Genomic DNA, 21,533 nt, shown 5'->3' on the forward strand with positions numbered 1-21,533 from the left:
AAAAAACATATAAAAAGCACATTTATAATTATATTTTATAAAAAAATCAGAAGTAGAGAACAAAACACTTCATTATCTAAAAGCCAACTTTGAATGGTTTTGTATGATTTTGTAATATTAAATTTAAAGGTCAGTTTGTACGTATCTCAACTAATTTCTCAAGACCTTGAAATTAACGATCGAGTAAGCTTCCAGTGATCACCCCTATTAGCAACTGAGGTGAATCAAACTGAAACCCTTCTTGAGTAATACACTTAAGAGTCTTAGTTAATCACTCGACCACCCTAGTGGTGGTTTGTTCTAAATATTCAATATGGGCATGTTTTTGTTATGTCCTTTTTCTTGCAACTCTTTACATGCATCCTCAAATCATGAACATAAAAAAATTGATTTATTTATATAATTTTTGTTGAAATTATAATTATATATTTTTTAAACATTACCCACATCCACAAGTTATAAATATCCAGTTTATAGAACCAAAACGCTGCGTTTTAGTGTAGAAAGACGATAGAAACAAAATATGCTTTGGCATTCACCATGGGCAAAGAAACGGTGCCGTTTGGAATTATAATATATAAGAGCTTTTCTGATTTGTTTTTGGCTTGAGCATTGAGTGATAGTTACTCCATCTCCATGTCAACATGTCGCGCCATATTTCAGAATTTCAAAATTTTCTCCAAACCCGTTATGGGTTTAATGAATTACACCAATCAAAGCGTTCCATCTTACAAATTTTTACTCCAAAATCACATAAGAAACCGAAGATTAGACCTTGCTCGCAAGCTTTTTGATGAAATCCCATCACCTAGTACTCATTTATGCACTATAATGATCACTGGTTACACTCAAAACAATAGACTTGATGATGCATTGACCCTTTTTGACAAAATGAGCTTTAGAGACATGATTTCTTGGAACACAATGGTTAAAGGGTGTTTAGATTGTGGCGATTTAGCTATGGCTACAAAGATGTTCGATAAAATGCGTGATAGAAGTGTTGTTTCTTGGACAACCATGATTAATGGGTATTTACAGTTTGGACATGTTGATAAGGCTGAGAGGTTGTTTTATGAGATGCCTGTAAGAGATGTGGCGGCATCGAATTCGATGATTCATGGGTATTGTTGTAATGGTAGAGTTGAGGATGCTTTAAGGTTGTTTGAGGAGACTCCTTGTAGGAATGTGATTTCGTGGACTTCGATGATTAGTGGGCTTGATAGCAATGGGAGGCATGATGAGTCTTTGTTTCTTTTTAAGAAGATGGTGGGTTCTGGTATTGTTCCCACTTCAAACACATTTGCTTGTATTTTGACGGCTTGTGCTAATGTGTTGGATGTATGTTTAGGGGTGCAGGTTCATGGTAATGTTATTAAGATTGGGTTTTGTTTTGATGAGTTTATATGTGCTTCGCTTATTATGTTGTATGCAAACTGCAAGCAAATAGAGGATGCTTACAACATTTTTAATGAAAAATTGCATATGAATGTGGTGGTATGGACAGCTCTTTTGACGGGGAGTGGTTTCAATGGTAAGCATGAGAAAGCATTGACGATTTTTTCTGACATGATTATCATGGGCATACTTCCAAATCAAACTACATTCACTAGTGTCTTGAATTCATGTTGGAAACTAGAGGCTATTGACCGGGGTAAAGAGATCCACATGTTGGCAATAAAACTAGGTTTGGAAAATGATGTCTTTGTGGGTAATTCTCTTACCGTCATGTATTGTGAATGTGGAAATGTAAATGATGCTGTGGCTGTATTTACGAAAATTGGTGAGAAGAATATTGTCTCTTGGAACTCAATGATTGTTGGAAGTGCAAAACATGGATGTGGTCAGTTGACTTTAACACTCTTTAAACAAATGATATGTGCAGGGGTAGATGCAGATGAAATTACATTCACTGGCTTGCTTTCTGCTTGCAGCCGTTCTGGGATGTTACAGAAGGGGAAATCCTTTTTTGAGTATTTTAGTAGATATAAATCCAACAAGATGAGGCCTCAGCACTATGTTTGTATGGTAGATATCTTGGGCAGATTTGGGAAATTAGAAGAAGCAGAGGAGTTAATTAGGAATATGCCTATGGAAGCAAATTCTTCGATATGGCTAGCTTTACTTAGTGCTTGTAGGATGCATTCCAATTTGGAAATGGCTGAAAGAGCTGCAAAATGCATTCTTGATCTAGAGCCTCACTGCAGTGCCGCTTATGTTTTATTGTGCAATATTTATGCTTCAGCTGGTAAATGGAGTGACGTCTCACAATTCAGGCTGAAGATGAAACAAGAGGGTATCGTAAAACAACCAGGATGCAGTTGGGTAAACTTAAAGGGAGTGAGGCATGAGTTTCTTTCTGGTGATAGGTCACACCCTCTCAGTGAAAAAATATATCAAAAGCTGGACTGGTTAGGAGGAAAGTTAAAGGAATTTGGCTATACTCCGGACAAAAGGTTTTCTCTGCATGATGTTGAGAATGAACAGAAGGAAGAGATGTTGTCTTACCATAGTGAAAGGCTTGCTATTGCATTTGCATTGGTAAGTACTGTGGAGTGTAGTACTATAACAGTGATGAAAAATCTTCGTGTATGTGGGGATTGCCATTCTGCGATTAAGCTTATAGCAAAGATCGCAGGACGTGAGATTGTCCTAAGAGATTCTAGCCGTTTTCACCACTTTAGAAATGGCACTTGTTCTTGTGGGGATTATTGGTAGCACTAACAGGAGCAGACAATGTTTGCTGGCATATATAGATCAAAGTGGAGAAAAAACTGCTAAAGTTGAAAAAAGAGATTTCTGGTTCTATATATATAGATCAAAGAGAACCATTTTTTCACATTCCTAGTTTGGACTAGTAAAAAAATTAGGGAGGGAGACTAAATTCTCGAAGGTAAATTCAGTGTCAACTAAAGGGCTTTCTCATTCCCTCTGTGTATCTCAAGAGGGCTATTCACTTTCTACAATAACAGTTTATCATCTGAAACTTTCAATAGTAACATTCTTATTTTGTGTTTTCCTTACATGTATTTCTCTATGAGTAATGCTTACATATAAGAAATGTTATATTTCAAAGAGCCATTGTCCTGTATTACAATGGATGACAAGAAACTAAAGCATGCTTTTAAGCACCGTTTCGCCACTCTATCGACCATTCCAACTCTTCATCATAGTAGTCGATTAGACTAATGGAATCCCTTAACTTATCTTCTTCTTCTGGTCCTTCAATATTCGTAGGAATATCTTCAATGTCAATTGAAATTTCCTGGTTGGATGAATCAAGAAGGATCTCTTTCACTTCGCCTTGTCTCTTCAATAATATTTCTTGACTTTCCTCCCCAGTTTCTTTAGAATCTCTGCTCACGTTACTCACTTCTTCAACCTTCCAATCCTTACCATCAGAAACTCCCAGATGAAGAGAAATGATGTGCTTGATATTATAAAGCTCCACATTCAACTCACTCAACATCTTTTTCACTTCTTCCGTATCTTCCTTCTCTCTCTCCATTTTTCTTTCCTTCTCTTGGACATGTCTCTTCTCTTCATAAATATATCTTCCATTAAGTTGTACAGTGATGTCTCTTTCAATTACTGACCATTGGAGACCTTGTAACTAACTCAGGTACATGAGAGAGAAGAGTGGGAAAGAGCGCCAAACAACACCTTTCAACTGTAAGAGAGACGCTTGGTAGGTAAATGGTTTATGAGTCTAATTCAAGCTCCTCAAAAGCTCATGAACTAATTAACCAAATAAAATGAAACAGCATATATGATATTTTCAAGAACCATTCCATGTATTGGTTTGGAATTTGGACGCCAAAAAACTAAGAGGAATGTTAGTCTTACAAAGATGCATACAAAGAGTGGCATACAAAGATAAATCCTACCCTTGAAAGAAGGGAAAAAGAGAGAGAGAGAGAAAGACAATTATGAAGATTAAGGGTAGCATTTGTCTTTGTATACATCTTTGTAAGGTTAGCATTTCTCAAAAACTAAATCATACATAAGCATTGTTGGGTGGCCTAATGGTAATAAAACATAAAGAAGTTCTATGAATTTATGAGTTAGAATTCGAATCTCTCAAGCTTTAATAAGGTTGAAAGGGTGACTACTTAAACTCTTATCTAGTTGATAGTTCCAAGGTCTCTAAAGATTAGTTGAGGCAACTAAAAACTCCAATGAAAAAAAAAAAAAAAAAAAAAACAACGCATCACGCACCGTTGCGCCACTCAATCGACCATTCCAGCTCTTCATTGTAGTTAGTGATTAGACTAATGGAATCCCCTAACTCTTCTTCTACTCCTTCAACACCAGTTGAAACTTGGTGTTCATTATCTTCATGAGAATCAGACTTCACATCGCCTATTTTATTCAATATTTCTTGATTTTCTGTAGAATCACTGCCCACATCATCAACAGTTGTAACAATACCAGTACTCGCGTTCCATTGATTGAACTTTGTCCCCATGATCTCTCCAGTTCCATTACACACCACAGTATTCATCAACTCACTCATTCTTTTTCTTGGAATTCAAGTAGTGGTACTAGAGATAGTTATAGGGTAAATTAATGAATTGTTAAATAAAAGAATAAATGAAAGATACCTCAAGTGCATATAATAACAGAAAGGAGGGGAGGGGGGGCCTTCAGCCTTCCTTTTTACCGCCCACTCTCCCACCATACCAATAAGCTGTAAGGGAAAGAGTAATTAAGAAGGCAGCTTTGGCTTTAAGCATCTGATAAGATTAGTGATATATGCTTTTAGGAAAAGAATAGATGAGTGGGTGTGGGATGTGTGATGTGTGATGTGTCTTTGCAAAGAATAACCAAGGTATAATTGAGGAGTAAGATCAGTGGACAGCAGTTAGCATCAACTCCAACATATTCCCAAATCACTGAACTCTTCGAATATTTGACCATATATATAGTAGAAATCCGCTGAGCCAAGGTATTAAAACCCGCCCGAGGTGAAACCCGGCAAAGTGGCTGAGTCTTGGGTTAATCAATTGAACTGGTTAGACTGGCGGGTCAAACTGATGACGTCAGCATGTCCAAAGGTTTGAAATCCAATAAAAACACTCGTAACAAATTCCATAAGTCTTTACAAGTTTGAAAACCTACCAAAACACCGCTAACAAATGACACAAGTCTCTACAGGTTTAAAATCCTACAACAACACCCCAAATTACATTGTCGACGTTGACAACCCAAATCAAATAAGGCTTGTTTCCAGCATCGACAACACACTCCATCACCACAAAAACTCTCCCCTCAACCTCCAAAACCAATCTTATCCCACCCCCATTTGCCTCGCCAACAGCCTGTTGTTGCTGTTATGTGATTTTGCGATTTCTAATCGTTTCACTCACCATAAATCACCTCCATCACCACCTTTCGACTCACTAGTCCTTCCTCTTCAAAACCCCCAACATCCCAACAACCAATTGCTCATTATCACCGTCCTCTCTAGAGTTTGCCATGAACAGTCAAAATTAGTAACCCGACCTGGAAAGGCCCTGAATGAACTGGCTGGATTTCAAATCCCTAAGCTACAACTTTAGTTGTAATGCTCATTCTCAACTTCATGTAATCCCTATTTACAAATCTCTATACTCAAATTAGTAAATATAGCAAAAAATAGTGTAGAAAAAGTCTATTTTAAATTTAAAATCACTTAATCATCTTTGCCAGATAAATTTGCATAAAAAAATTATAGATGTATTATTATTATTCTCAGATTAATCACTTGGGTTACAACCTTTCACTCATAAAGATGAAATTTCATATTAAATTTGATTGATTGTTTTTCTATGATACATACTACTACATTTACTGACATAAGCTTATGTATTTAAAAAACATATACCAGTACCAAACAGAATGGTAATTATCACATAACATCTCAAACATGACTGTATTATCATTAAACAAAAAATAACATCCAACAGCTGGGAATGAAAATCCCCTGAGCTACAACTTTTGATGTCAGAATTATCAAAATTGTGATTTAAGCATTTTAATAAACAAAGCTCAATACTAAACACAATCAAAACTAGTTTAAGCTCATTCATCCTCCTGGCTGCGCAACCTAGCAAGCTNGGGAAAGAGCGCCAAACAAAACCTTTCAACTGTAAGAGAGACGCTTGGTAGGTAAATGGTTTATGAGTCTAATTCAAGCTCCTCAAAAGCTCATGAACTAATTAACCAAATAAAATGAAACAGCATATATGATATTTTCAAGAACCATTCCCTGTATTGGTTTGGAATTTGGACGCCAAAAAACTAAGAGGAATGTTAGTCTTACAAAGATGCATACAAAGAGTGGCATACAAAGATAAATCCTACCCTTGAAAGAAGGGAAAAAGAGAGAGAGAGAGAAAGACAATTATGAAGATTAAGGGTAGCATTTGTCTTTGTATACATCTTTGTAAGGTTAGCATTTCTCAAAAACTAAATCATACATAAGCATTGTTGGGTGGCCTAATGGTAATAAAACATAAAGAAGTTCTATGAATTTATGAGTTAGAATTCGAATCTCTCAAGCTTTAATAAGGTTGAAAGGGTGACTACTTAAACTCTTATCTAGTTGATAGTTCCAAGGTCTCTAAAGATTAGTTGAGGCAACTAAAAACTCCAATGAAAAAAAAAAAAAAAAAAAAAACAACGCATCACGCACCGTTGCGCCACTCAATCGACCATTCCAGCTCTTCATTGTAGTTAGTGATTAGACTAATGGAATCCCCTAACTCTTCTTCTACTCCTTCAACACCAGTTGAAACTTGGTGTTCATTATCTTCATGAGAATCAGACTTCACATCGCCTATTTTATTCAATATTTCTTGATTTTCTGTAGAATCACTGCCCACATCATCAACAGTTGTAACAATACCAGTACTCGCGTTCCATTGATTGAACTTTGTCCCCATGATCTCTCCAGTTCCATTACACACCACAGTATTCATCAACTCACTCATTCTTTTTCTTGGAATTCAAGTAGTGGTACTAGAGATAGTTATAGGGTAAATTAATGAATTGTTAAATAAAAGAATAAATGAAAGATACCTCAAGTGCATATAATAACAGAAAGGAGGGGAGGGGGGGCCTTCAGCCTTCCTTTTTACCGCCCACTCTCCCACCAGACCAATAAACTGTAAGGGAAAGAGTAATTAAGAAGGCAGCTTTGGCTTTAAGCATCTGATAAGATTAGTGATATATGCTTTTAGGAAAAGAATAGATGAGTGGGTGTGGGATGTGTGATGTGTGATGTGTCTTTGCAAAGAATAACCAAGGTATAATTGAGGAGTAAGATCAGTGGACAGCAGTTAGCATCAACTCCAACATATTCCCAAATCACTGAACTCTTCGAATATTTGACCATATATATAGTAGAAATCCGCTGAGCCAAGGTATTAAAACCCGCCCGAGGTGAAACCCGGCAAAGTGGCTGAGTCTTGGGTTAATCAATTGAACTGGTTAGACTGGCGGGTCAAACTGATGACGTCAGCATGTCCAAAGGTTTGAAATCCAATAAAAACACTCGTAACAAATTCCATAAGTCTTTACAAGTTTGAAAACCTACCAAAACACCGCTAACAAATGACACAAGTCTCTACAGGTTTAAAATCCTACAACAACACCCCAAATTACATTGTCGACGTTGACAACCCAAATCAAATAAGGCTTGTTTCCAGCATCGACAACACACTCCATCACCACAAAAACTCTCCCCTCAACCTCCAAAACCAATCTTATCCCACCCCCATTTGCCTCGCCAACAGCCTGTTGTTGCTGTTATGTGATTTTGCGATTTCTAATCGTTTCACTCACCATAAATCACCTCCATCACCACCTTTCGACTCACTAGTCCTTCCTCTTCAAAACCCCCAACATCCCAACAACCAATTGCTCATTATCACCGTCCTCTCTAGAGTTTGCCATGAACAGTCAAAATTAGTAACCCGACCTGGAAAGGCCCTGAATGAACTGGCTGGATTTCAAATCCCTAAGCTACAACTTTAGTTGTAATGCTCATTCTCAACTTCATGTAATCCCTATTTACAAATCTCTATACTCAAATTAGTAAATATAGCAAAAAATAGTGTAGAAAAAGTCTATTTTAAATTTAAAATCACTTAATCATCTTTGCCAGATAAATTTGCATAAAAAAATTATAGATGTATTATTATTATTCTCAGATTAATCACTTGGGTTACAACCTTTCACTCATAAAGATGAAATTTCATATTAAATTTGATTGATTGTTTTTCTATGATACATACTACTACATTTACTGACATAAGCTTATGTATTTAAAAAACATATACCAGTACCAAACAGAATGGTAATTATCACATAACATCTCAAACATGACTGTATTATCATTAAACAAAAAATAACATCCAACAGCTGGGAATGAAAATCCCCTGAGCTACAACTTTTGATGTCAGAATTATCAAAATTGTGATTTAAGCATTTTAATAAACAAAGCTCAATACTAAACACAATCAAAACTAGTTTAAGCTCATTCATCCTCCTGGCTGCGCAACCTAGCAAGCTTGTTAGTTACAACAACATCAAGCTGAGCAGCTCGTTCCACAATCTCTTTCCTCTTCTTTGTGGAAACATCATGTGCAATCTCAGCACAGTAAGTCCTGGAAGAAAAGGAAAGAATATTAATATGAACATAAAAGCAAATTCTAAGAGGGATAAACGCAAGTTAAAAGAATCCAGTTATTGATGAATTTAGGAGTTTACCTGTTGTGCATCATCAACAGCTCGAGCTCATTGACATTGTGGACCACAAATTTCTTGAAGCCATTTGGAAGATAATGGCGAGTCTTCTTGTCTGAACCATAACCAATGTTAGGCATAAGAGTGCATCCCTTGAACTTTCTTCGCACTCGAGAATCAATACCCTTTGGTCTACGCCAGTTTTCCTGTCATATAAGGGAAAGGAAAACATAATCAAACTAAATGTCACCATCAGGATGTAAATATTAACAAAGAAATTGTAGTAGCAAATCAGAAACGAATTATACATATAAAACACTAAATTCTCTCTTGCCAACCTTCTTAAGAATTTCTTGACACTAAATTTTCAATAAAACATTTTTATTGCATTCATGACTTGAAATCCAAGAACTAGATAAGAGTGCAAAAAGATGTGAGCAGGGATAAAGTAACAGAGAGCTTGATAGATATTAAGCTAACTGTGTCGCAAAGACCTGTTCTTTTATATCTGCCCTTAAAACGAAATGTCCAGCTACAAAAGTTCTGGACATTAGATACCATGGGCAAATTTCTAAAACAGCCATCAAAAAGGAGAAAATTAAAAACTACAAAGATCAACAAAAATGCTGCAACCTCAGCCGAAAGATGGTGATTTTTAAACAATAATCACAGGTAAATCAGAAAGTATGGGTAGATTGCATCATAGATTGCAGGAAAAGAATTGAAAACTGCTGCAAAATTGATCTAAAACAAAACATTTTAAAACTTTCCATTTAAAAATAAAACCACAGTTATTTGAATAAGCAACTAAGATCAGATGGTAGTGCATGTTTTGAATTCATCATCAACTAACAGAATTTATGGATTGATATCATCACATCTTGTTGCATATTCTATAACTAAAACTTTAACTTAAGAGTTAAGAACATAAATTTATTAATACATAGATTAAAAATAGTTTTTTAAGTGCTGTGGGATCAGATAAAAGGTCGATATGTATCACCACCTTCCATTGGAAGTCAGACTGGGTGTCAAAACGAAATCATCACATCCCTACACAGCACCAAATTAAAAAAAAAAAAAAAAAAAAAAAAAAAAAAAAAAAAAAAAAAAAAAAAAAAAAAAAAACAAGGTCCACGACACATCTACTCGTACACCTAATTAAAGGATCAGATAGTCGATCGCTAACTCACCATATTACATCAAAAGACGCAAGTGAGACTGGGTGTCAATAGCTATCATCGTCACATCCATTTTAACAAACTAAAAATCAGCCAAACAAAACATACGACGGGCGTTAAGTTGAATTACAACAATACAACCAGAATCAGATAAGAATGTCAATCACCACATGCACCATTATTTTTTGATGCAAATAAGACTGGGGCGACAAAACAATCATCATATTCATTTCCTTCAAAGCTCGTAATTCAAATAAAATAAACAACGATACGCGTGTAGTTTCGACATAGCATTATTATTTTACCTTGACGGAGATCTTGCGGTCGCTTTGGGGCCTCTTGAACTTCTTGGCCTCTTCTCACTATCTTCTTCGACAGTAACGGTACCGCCATTGCTCCTCTCCAACTTACCTGCCTCTAAACAGATTCAAAAACAAAAGCAAGAGTAATCAATACAAAGAAATAAGTGAAAGTGAGAGGCAAATATAGAGAAGGTTAGAGAGGAGAGAACTCACAGCGAGTTCGGCTAGGGTTTTCTGTTTAGCCGCCGAGTTTACGAGGGTTTGCTGGAGCTTTATATAGAGAAGAGTGGATATGTAGGGTTTCATTTGCGATCAATGTTTTAAAATAGAGAACTCAGTTTGAGTAGGACAAATCGACGGTGGAGATTAAGTGTTTGGGTGACGAAAGGTCAGGTTATTGTCAATTGGGCTAATTTTATTTTGAAGAATCCTTTTGGACTTTGGACTAGACCAGTGTCTCTAAATGGGCCTAAGCGAGCCCATATTTAGTTATTGGGATTCAATTTAGATGGCTTAAGATTAGAGTTTATATTTTCAGGAGTCTGAGTCCAATGAGAGTAAAAAAATTTAGAAAATTACTGAATTGAATTAACTATAACTTTTTATTAGAGACAAAATTCTCTTCACAACGCTCTAAATTTTCAGGTTACCTCTCCCCTTCTAGCCGGATGGCAAACCTTTTAGCCAAATAACGCGTCTCGTAGACAATGTCTCATTGTACGACAAGGTCCGGACGCGATAGGGCTCTCACCCTCTCCAGTAGGGGTGTTCAATTTCGAGTACCTTACATTTTTTGAAGGAACAATAATCGACGATTCCTTAAAATTTGAAACCGGAATCGATAGTTTTGGCTCTTGGATACCCAGAACTGAAACCTATAACAACGGTTTCGGTTACCCTGTAAAATTACAATCCCTCAAAAGTTTTAAAAATAGCAAAAAAAACCCTTAAAACTTACAAATCCCCCCCCCCCGTTAACAAAAATAAAATTACAAATTACAAATTCAAAATTACAAACTTCATTCCTTTGTAAACGTAGATTCTCAAAAGTTAAACCAACTTACTTTAAATGTTATGAAATATAAATATAAATGTATTCACGTTACATTTTCTACAAAAGTTTTTATTAAACCCCCAACTATTCAATTTTATTTTATATTAGTCTCGGTTCCTGGTTCTGGTTCCAGTTCCTAACTGTAGGTACCAAAACCAAAACCGCAAAGTAACAATTCCAAAAATTTGGAACCGAAACCTACCCTTTGACGGCCGGTTCCAGGTAGGAATCGACACCAAACCCTAGGTATCCGTCAATTTCGGTTCTAATTGGTTCTTTTGAACACCCCTAATCTCTAGCACTCCTTTCCAAGGCACTTGGACTCTATCCGTCGCTAAAGATGCTTCTCCAAACTACAATTCAGACGTCGAGAACACTCAATTTTCAAGCTAGACTCTTCTCGATTCGCTCACTATTACTAAGGGAATCCTAATAAGTTTCTTACTTTCTTTTCCTCCACTTATTGATATGCTTATAAAATCCCGCTTGACCTAGGGCCGCGATGTGAACACGCTTTCGCCTTCGAGTCATGGACCCAACAATTATCAGGTTTACCCAAAAAAATAAAAAAAATAAAAAAAAAAGGTTAAAGTTTTAACTTCTATATACATAACATATATCCCCAGAAAATTCAGCAAAACTCAGAAATCATAAAAAGAATTAGTACAATGCAACCATGAGAAAAGGTAACAAAATAAACTCGTAGACACTAATATTGGATCTTTGTCTTTGTTACATTTATTCCGTGATCTCCATCACACAAACTTTATCAAGAGAAGAGGAATTTAAGCAACCGTAAATTGAACTCTGAAGCTCGTATGAGTTCGGAGTGGAGGGAATAACATCGATCCACTCTTTATCAACCTTCTCAACATGAGAATTTGGTTTCAGTATCGCATAGAACTGAAGTTTATTGGTCTGTTTAACTAATTTCTTCAGAAAGTTCGTTGAGAATATCAAGTTAAAACTCTCCTCGATATGCTTTGAATCTTCGGATATTCGGATGCCAATATCTGCTTTGCATGAATTAACAAACCCAAGAAACATTGAATTTCCACCAATATATCTTCCGCTGGTGCTGCATATCTGCAAGAGGGTAAAGTCAGAAGCAACAAGTTTGCAAGAAATCGTAACAAAATTGTGCTGATCACTTCAGCAGAACAGACAGGATTCTGAAGTAATGAACAATTATACCTCAACATACTCCACACCAAGTTCATTAAGATTCTCCGCAATGTCGTTTGATGAAAGCAAACTAATGAGTCCTCCAGAGCCAACCGGCAATTGAAGTATTTCCCAGGGTGATTTCATCAAAATCTTATGCTTGTTTTGTTCTTCATTAGAACTGCTAACAACCGGCAGGTTCTCTTCTTCCAAAAACCAGACCTGTAAGAAGGTTGATAGGTTAAAGAACAAGCATGAAGCCCAGACAAACTTTCCGAGATCCAAAAAATGCTTTATGTCATCTTTAATTGGTATGTGACAGACGCAATATCCCACAGATGAGAAGATGGAGAAAAGTAAAAAGAAAATTAGTCATTATCCAAGAAATGTCAAGATTATAAGAGAAAATTTCTTCAAATGATTTTTTAACATTGCAAACCTTTTTGGAGTCAAAAGAAAAGTAATCATTATCCAAGAAAATCTTTTCCAGCATTTTGATTTCATGCGATGGACAAATCAAAACCAGTGGCACAGATGCACGATCTTCCATCTGCAATTAACACAAAGCCCATGTCATTAAACGTCCTGACTAAAGGAGGCTAATCCTGAACCAATAGACCATTGGTACATAATCATGCTCAAAGCATTAGTTATTAACATTAGAGGAAGCTTCTGGATTATATATATATATATATAGCTGCCCGACAAACATTTCACTAAAACTTTTCATCTTATCTTGACAACTCTTTCCCAACAGTGGAAAAGCCACACAAGGGCAAAGGCAAAGGAAGAGAGGGGCAGTGAGCAAACCCTGTCCCTGCCATCTCTCTTAGCCATATATAGCTTGCATGAAGTGTAAACTAGAATATCAACTTTTAAATTGGTTGGCTCCACAAGAGAGAATATACAATTTAATCTAAATTTTTTTCCTTGCATGTTACTTCATGATATATTACAAAGTATGTCAAGTTTATTAATTACCAATCATAGTCTTAACAAGTGAAAGTAAAAAATATGACATTACCTTTACAAGTCTCCGATCATCAAAAAGTAATGTCTGAATAAGGGCTAAAGTCTTATTCTCCGTGCTTCCAGAGTCAACAGAATCAGGATCACTTCCCCTTCCCTGCCTCTCACTGTCATTTACAACTAAAACCATAGCAATTTTGCCTTCAGAAACAAGATTGTGTCCCTTCTCCAGCAAATTGAAATGGGCACCCACTTTCTCTTTACTTGCACCAGGACTAATGCAACCCTCTGATATCTTCAGAGTACTTCTAATTGCATTTGTTCTTGTCGCATTGATTACCTCAGTTACATTCCATCTGATTCAAGAAGATAGAGAAAAGTAAGATTCATTCTATGATACAAATACACATAATTCCTCAAAATTATAATGAAATAAGAAAGAAATGGTAACCAACTTCAGACTAGTCACAAGAGATTAGCTGCATGATCAATTAAATTGATAAAATGTATAAAGATGAACTTAAAGTTAGAAGGACCAGTGAAATTCATCAACAACATTGTGTTGGTAAATTTTATGATATCACCAGGACTATAAAAAGTTTTTACATTAGAATACGAGATCATAGAATCAGTATCTTATGGTCAACTCAGAGCCTCCAATTTCTATCAAAGCAAATATTCACTTAATATTAGAATTCACCTTTTTGAAGGTTTCTCAATATTTTGCAAAGCCTGTTGCAGCAATTTCGAATTGACACCAACAATCTGATCAGCAAGCAAGCTTGTATGGGACTTCTCCCCAAATCTAAAGCCATGGAAAACATGCTGCTGCTCCATCTCACAGAGTTTCTTTTTTGCAGCTATTAAGCGTTTCTGAAACTTTTTCCTTTCTTTCCATTCCTGAAATGTGTTCAGAGCAGATAGGTTTGTGTCCAAAAATAATGTTTAAAAAAAAAGACAAAAGAAATATACACATATCATTTATAATGCATAACAATAAACTGTCTTTTGATCCTCTAGAATGAGGAAGATATAGAGTAAATAAAGCAAACACTGCGAAGGAATCCTATATGATCTAGAATTATATAAGAAATTATTGTTGAAAGTGTCAATCAACTCAAATCCAAAAACGATAGGCTTCATCTTATTATTTGAACAAACAACTTCGATTTGTTCTAATCTCAATTCAAGCTTTGCTCTTACTCTTACTGTAGAAACCTATGTCCTAGTAAGAAAGAATTTGGTAAACCAATCAAATTCCACCAGCAAAATTCAAGGATTATGATCAGGCCACTATATGGAATGCTAAAGTCAGCGATGCCATGACATTCTACAGGAGTTTGTAATCATTGAAATTATGAAGTTAAAACACGACGTTGCTATTCAGCAAATTAATGACACGGAAAGGAAACAACTACAAGTTAAATATTTCCTATTAAAAAAAAAAGGAAAGGTTTGGTAAAACAGCCCAATTTCACTCCCAAAAATAAAGGATTGTGATCAGAAATGGCATGCTTAATATCAATGATGCATTGATGCTGTACAATTCTATAACAGTTTGTAACCATTGATAATATGGAGTTAAAACCTGACGATACTATCAAGCACACAAATGACAACGAAAGAAGCAATTAACAAGTTTCCGTTTAACCCAATAGACATCTTCTCTGCTACCAATAGTGATAAATGAGAAGAAAAAGAACGAATAAATTCAAAGTGTCATAATATGGCTACAAAAGGTCAACTTTTGGTTTCAAAGACCGCCCCACCCATTCTACTCTTGAAGCTCAAAAAGGAGAAGTAAAAAGGTTTAACATGAAAGAACAGGTATCAATTTACATAAACATACCGAATGAATAAACATAAGAAATGGATGAAACATTGTCAACAAAACTCTAAAGTAATAAAGCAAGTAGAGTATGAAAGAGTATGCCTCACAAGCTGGCGCCTTTCTTTCTTGGACTTCTCATTAAAGCGTAAGTTTAACTCGAGAAGACCCTTCGGAGGTGTAATCTGCATTTCTCTTCTATTCATGTCAACATTTGGAACAATTTCTTCAACAAATGGAATCCACACAAGGTGACCAGATTGTTCAGTTTCTGGTGATCTTGCCTTTCCACTACCATTAAGCAGATTTACAGAGGAATGAAGCATGACATTTAAAAGATCATTGGCTCCGCTGTTGAAAACATTAACAACTGTTCCCACAAGTTCTCCAGTTTCCTGAAAGAAAGAAGCAAAACGAAAATCTCAAAAGTGCAAAGTTCGAGTTGCTAATCATAATTACCAATCTACTTCGATTAAGTTAATTCTCTCTCTTTTTCTGCTCTCTTAATATTATGAACCTATCACTATATTACCATTTATTGGCAAGCCGACAAATTAGGAAAGAGGAACCTGAGTCTCATCCCATCTCATTGATCTTTGTCAAACAAACAAAATCTAAAAGGGAACCTCAGTGTTGAAACTATAACACACAGGCATAAAAAGAGAACAAAACGAGTTATTTTAGTTAATCCAATTTACCAGTAGAATATAAAGCTATCCACAATAAGTACAAACCTTCATAATAACTTTCATGCCAACAAGATCGTGAGTATAAAATTCATCCTCCTCCAACTCTGGCCTGTCTCCTTCCCTTGCAAGTAAAGTTGAACCAACAAGTGGCTTAGCCTGAAAATGTCTTAGATAGATTAAAGCTAAATTACAAGAATATAGTAGTGCGACAAAATAACTCATGGCACTCGCAAATTTGTTATGCGATAGAAACAAGAAAGATTTCAGAAAGATTTGGCATGGTAATCAAGATACTTGGGTAGGCTTTGTTCATTTGATTTGCAATAAATAAACAGTAAACAAGAAAATAAAGATAACTCAAAATCTTGAGGCAACTTCATTTTCCAGAGAATATTGATTTGCAAGGTAATAATATCCAGAACAGGGGCAAAGCAAAATCCTTGATAAATCTTTGCATTCAATTAACACTATTGCCAATTTTTCAAATTTTTGTAGCCCTAACACATTATCATACACATATCAGCTACTCAATTTATGAAAAAAACTCTAGATGACTAAACACATCATGCTGTATACCTAAAAATTCTACAGAGCAAGATCACCATTAAAAAGGTGAGTTACAACAGTGACAAGATTGTAGCTCATAAATCATAACAATTGTAGATATTTTCATCTGAGCTCAAACTTGATAGGTTTCTCAATCTTTCTTCCTTCTCAACAAATATAAAGCTTTGTCTAGGTTAGGTATAAGAATAAGATTGCCTCATTTGATCTAATGATAAAAGAAATAATCAAGCCATGAACAAACATAAATGGTAATTCTCTTTCAAACTCACCTGCTCCACTGTGTCAATCCCTTCAAATAGAAGTATCCAACTCTTCCGTCCATGGTGTTCTCTTCCCTCAATTAGCTCCACTTCTTGAATTGTCTCTCTTCCCAAAACTTGTTGCCTCAACCACCTTCTCCCAGGCTGGAAAAACACCATTTCAGCATGAGAAACAAAGATAGTCAAGGAAAATAACCCAGATGGCAATGTTAAAATGTCAATTTTAGGAATTTTTTCCAATCATGTCATACCTGGGAAAATCGCAATTCAGGAAAGCCAGTGTTGGGTTTTACACAGATCTCCCCTTGAAGCCCATGAACACCGGACAAGTACCCAACCTCAACAAATTCTGATTCACTCTTACTAGTCTCAACAATCTCTTGAGTAGCTGAAGTTGCATTACCAAACAATCACACAAAGACTTCAACAAGCAGAAAGAATTTAAAAATCTTCACATCCTTTAACATCTCATGCAAAAATTTTCAGTTCAACAGTTTCACCACAGAATTTCACTAACTCTATAGATGCTATGTCATCAACCCACGGAATGATAAAATCACATAGCACATGCACCAAAAAGTCAGTACAAACGCACACACATTTTCACAAAATTTCATTATACTCCCATACAACACCACCGTTCCAAACAAACTTTTAGTAGCTGAAACAAAAATAAATTAAAAAAACAATAATTCCACACAATCAAATTATATATTTCAGTTTAGTTGCACCTATTTCTACTCTTTCATGACTTCTAGAGCATCTTATGCTATATCATTAACAATTACACTAACATTACAACAAAACTCCAACCATCCTAACTTAACAAGAAGAAACGCCATGAAACATAGCAAAAGTCCAATTCTGTTCACGCACTAATTTTAACAATCTTCAGCAATAATCAAAGCAGTTATAACCGTATTTTACAGGTCCTAAGCTAGAATCTAGATTACAAGTTAATTGCAGAGAAGAAATGTTAAGTTTCAGCTAATTAATTATAAAGAAAGACAAAAAGAGTTACCAGAGGAATGCAGAGGAGAGACGGTATGTCGGTAATTTCGGAGACGCAACGAAGCTGGAAAGGAGAGAGAGAATCGATTTCGAAGCTGAGGAGGAGGAAACGGATGAAAAGTCGGTAATATAAAAATTGGATTTGAAGAGCAAACGAGTGAAGTTCTCTGCATCGTCTTGCTTCTTCAGTTCAGCGTACTACACTTCAGTTGGTTATCGCTTGAGATTAGTCCGGTTTGAACTTGGTTGAGAAGAGGTACAACATTTTGAAGCACAAGGTACAATTGATTTAGATATTTTTCTTTTTAAAAAAAATAAATAAATAAATTTGTGATGTGGGATAATCAGTTAATCACTCCAAATCAATGTTTTAAAACCCAACCCGCGGTGAAACCCTTTAAAACCCAACCCGCGGTGAAACCCAGTAAAGTTTTCGGTCCCAGGTGGACCAGTTGATAAAAACTTTTAAAATTCAGTAAACACACCCCTAAAAATTATTGTAAGTCCTTATAGGTTTGAACTTATCAAACATACCCCAAATGTAAATCGATCGGCGACTGATTGACAGCGACGACACCCTAAATGCAACCCCAATCGTCCCTTAAGCCCATTTCTATTAAAATCTACTCAAGATATGGCCGAAATAGGTTCGATTTCAGCCAGATCTCATCGATGCGGGCGTCGAAAACCCTTCCCATCACCTAGGAATTACCCCTCTCTTCCTCCCGACCAAAACCCATCTCACCCCACTCCCGTTAGCCTGGCCAATCGCCAACAAAATCTCATTGTTGCTGCTGTCAGATTTGTTCGATTTCTGGTCGATTTACTCGCCAGAAATCAACATCGTCACCACCATTGCATTCATCGGCACTTACTCTTCAAAAGCCCCAACCTTCTGGCCGTCGATTGTTCGTCGATCATCCTCCCAAATCTTAGGGTTTTGGGTGAATTGAAAAAGTTAAACCCGGCCCGTTGAAGCTTCTAGGTCCCAGTTCAACCGACCGGGCCGGACCAGGTTTTAAAACACTGCTCCAAATTGGAAATATCTGTAAAATCCACATGATTAATAAGAATTTTTATATATAGTGTATTTCTTTTAATAGATTTATTACAATATCAACCTATGAAGTTTGATTTATTGAGCCAAAATAATGTTTTGATTACAAATATGAGTGCTTTGTTAACGTACAGTGATATTTAATTTATTTAAAATAATTTATAAATATTAATAATATAACCATTTTATATTCTATTCAAGAGCTCAGTGATTCTTACCTAATAGCATTACAGGATCCACACCATATCATAGCCCTTATTCTACAATTTTTTTATCATAGAAATAATAATGAAACAAGTATAGTTAAACAACTTAATCGAGGGGTATGCAAATTTTTAGGATAGAACCAAAACTGACGGGTATTTGAGGTGTCGGTTTTAGTTCCAAATTTGATGGAAATAGCACTGTGCGTGTCCGGGTCCGTTCCACCACTTCAGGAACTGGAATCAGATCAAGTTCCGCTTTTGGCTCCTAAATCTTGGGAGCTATTGTGTTCGAGTTCGGTTCTAAGGGATTGGATCAGGCAGCTGGACCCGCTCACCCTTAAAACTATTCCAAAATTGTCGAAGCGCTTAACTTGGTGATATGATTTTTGGGTTGGGCCCAAAAGAATTTGATACCAGACAACCTACAAAATGAATTGCTATGTAAAATGTAGGGACCTAAAAACCTCGGGCCGAATCTGGGCTAGGCCAAGTTTTTTGTTTTTAAAATGCAAGGTGGAGCCCGATAAAAAGCCCGGGTTTTACAAACTATGAAATAAGAAATGGTATTTTGGATTGAATTGTTGTAAACCAAACTTACCAATTTGTCAAGCCTTTAACAAGTTGGATGAGTTGAGTTTTGGTTGCACGTAAGTCCTAGCCCACAATACATGTAATTACTTTAATCAGTACAATATAAATCATTCATTATTGTGATTGTCTCATTCAATATTTGTTTATATAATGATTCCAATCATCCACTTTATGAAAATTCAAATCAAATTATATGAAATATTTCACTAAAATAACAAAATATTATTAAAAAAATTACCTTAGTATATCTACTCGTTTAAGAGAGAATCTATCAAGCCGTACCCCAAATTAATGCATTTATGTCACCTATCAATTCTCTCTCGTTTATCTTGTTGGATATGGTGTATATTTCTCTTAACCTTGACGAAACGTCAGTTGTCTGTCTACAGCGACCCATTTAGAGGTCCCAATATAAGTCTAATGTCTAATTGGGTTTAGAATTAATTTATTAATATTTGGACATAGGTCGGGTTAGATTTGAGTAAACCCAAATGGGGTAAGGTCTTTTATTATATATCTTCTGTAATAGTGAAAAACCTAAGGTGTAAAAGAATAAAGAGTAAGAGTGAGCTATTGTGATTATTTCTTGTAATTGCTGCAGAGTTCTGATACTTCATAAAATTCTATTAATTTGTTGTGCGGACTGGTCGTGTTGATAGTAATGTTGGAGTCAATAAAGATAATAATAAGCATATAAGAAATACAAGTTGTTTGGTCTCTATTTCTTAAGCCTTATAATGCATGATGAGAGTTAGAAAAAATGGGGGATAAAAAGGAGGGGTGTGAGCCAAGGGTTAATGAGGCCAACCAAATTCCAAATTGATGTTGAAAGATGTGCAAAGATTAAAGATAGAGACCCACCTCCCATGTTCACCAATTTATTCAAACAAGTAAAGTTTTGATGTTAACATCTCCTAATTAAACTTAGGTTTGATACATTGCATGAAAATAATACGGTGGGATCTTCTTTTGTTTTAGTATATAAAAAGCGAGTTAGACTGATAAGACTTTAGTCATCTGGGTGGGTTATTAAGAAGTCTTTGGTTCAAGTCCCATAAAGTAGTTATCTACCACATTTTATCCATTGAACAACATCTGTCTACATTTACCCATTGGGCTTGAACCACATTTGTCTGGATTTACCCATTGGGCTTGTAAGATATTTAATACTAGCTCGGGAGTAATACTACATGTACAAGCAACTTTTATAAAGATTTATGTACAAACTGATGTGACAGAAAATGAATGGAAGAGTTGGTACAAAAAGTCAAACTCATCATATTCACTTTTCCATTCATTTTCTACCACATCAGTTTGTACACAAATCTTTGTAAAATTTGTTTGTACATTTAGCATTATTGCTAGCTTGGACACCCCAGTTATTATTGGATTATAAATAAGATGTTTTTATAAATGAATTTTGTTGATTTTTTTTTTTTTTTTTTTTTGTTTTTCATTATGAATTGATGAGTTTGATGAAGTTTATAAGTTTGGTTTCCACATTTAATTATTATTAACTCGATCAAAATACAAATTAGATGTAGGATTAATTACTAATCCTAATTAATTTCAAGATATTGTTCCATTTGCTTGTCCTTATGTCATTCTTAATTGGCACTAAAGAGTTTGAATCAAGAGAAATTTAAGGAAAATTAAAGCCCACTTTTTTCAAAATACCCTTTTAAGGGAAGATTTGATGAATAAACGCTCCTTGTTCCTCTCTTAAATGCTTGATTTTATAAGGAAAGTTTCACATTGTGTTGAATGTTTTTGTTTTCAAAAACAAAATCGAAAATACAAATAAAAAGTTAAAAATTTCATAACGTGTTTATTATCAATTTAAAGAAATGTTTAAAAATGTAAATAAAACAACATTTAATATCGTTTTTTATGATTAAATATAAAATATTTTTATAAATTTGAAAAT

General features: G+C 35.4%; 2 protein-coding genes, 3 non-coding genes and 1 pseudogene across 5 annotated transcripts; 1 reads left to right on the top strand and 5 right to left on the bottom strand.

Annotated features, from left to right (window-relative positions):
* Positions 1-626: 626 nt before the first annotated feature.
* On the top strand, positions 627-3,152 carry LOC116144748 (pentatricopeptide repeat-containing protein At5g46460, mitochondrial-like). Its single transcript, XM_031430180.1, has one exon. The coding sequence runs from the start codon at positions 637-639 to the stop codon at positions 2,713-2,715; it is 2,079 nt and encodes a 692-aa protein (XP_031286040.1). The 5' UTR covers positions 627-636; the 3' UTR covers positions 2,716-3,152.
* A 5,190-nt stretch (positions 3,153-8,342) lies between these two features.
* On the bottom strand, positions 8,343-10,301 carry LOC116144773 (annotated as a pseudogene).
* LOC116144778 lies at positions 9,355-9,439 on the bottom strand. The gene has a single exon (XR_004130322.1). It is a non-coding gene; the product is annotated as a small nucleolar RNA Z196/R39/R59 family (small nucleolar RNA).
* Positions 9,535-9,612, bottom strand: LOC116144777. The gene has a single exon (XR_004130321.1). It is a non-coding gene; the product is annotated as a small nucleolar RNA Z195/SNORD33/SNORD32 family (small nucleolar RNA).
* LOC116144779 lies at positions 10,052-10,136 on the bottom strand. The gene has a single exon (XR_004130323.1). It is a non-coding gene; the product is annotated as a small nucleolar RNA U31b (small nucleolar RNA).
* A 1,645-nt stretch (positions 10,302-11,946) lies between the features above and the next one.
* Positions 11,947-18,001, bottom strand: LOC116144746. The gene is made up of 10 exons (XM_031430178.1): positions 17,763-18,001; positions 16,993-17,129; positions 16,751-16,885; positions 15,960-16,070; positions 15,336-15,620; positions 14,098-14,297; positions 13,453-13,753; positions 12,868-12,978; positions 12,459-12,650; positions 11,947-12,350 (listed from the first exon to the last, which is right to left on the bottom strand). The coding sequence occupies exons 1-10, from the start codon at positions 17,923-17,925 to the stop codon at positions 12,003-12,005; spliced, it is 1,983 nt and encodes a 660-aa protein (XP_031286038.1). The 5' UTR covers positions 17,926-18,001; the 3' UTR covers positions 11,947-12,002.
* Between the last annotated feature and the right edge of the window lie 3,532 nt (positions 18,002-21,533).

This window comes from Pistacia vera, unplaced genomic scaffold (assembly GCF_008641045.1).
Source record: "Pistacia vera cultivar Batoury unplaced genomic scaffold, PisVer_v2 Contig455, whole genome shotgun sequence".
Taxonomy (NCBI): Eukaryota; Viridiplantae; Streptophyta; class Magnoliopsida; order Sapindales; family Anacardiaceae; genus Pistacia; species Pistacia vera.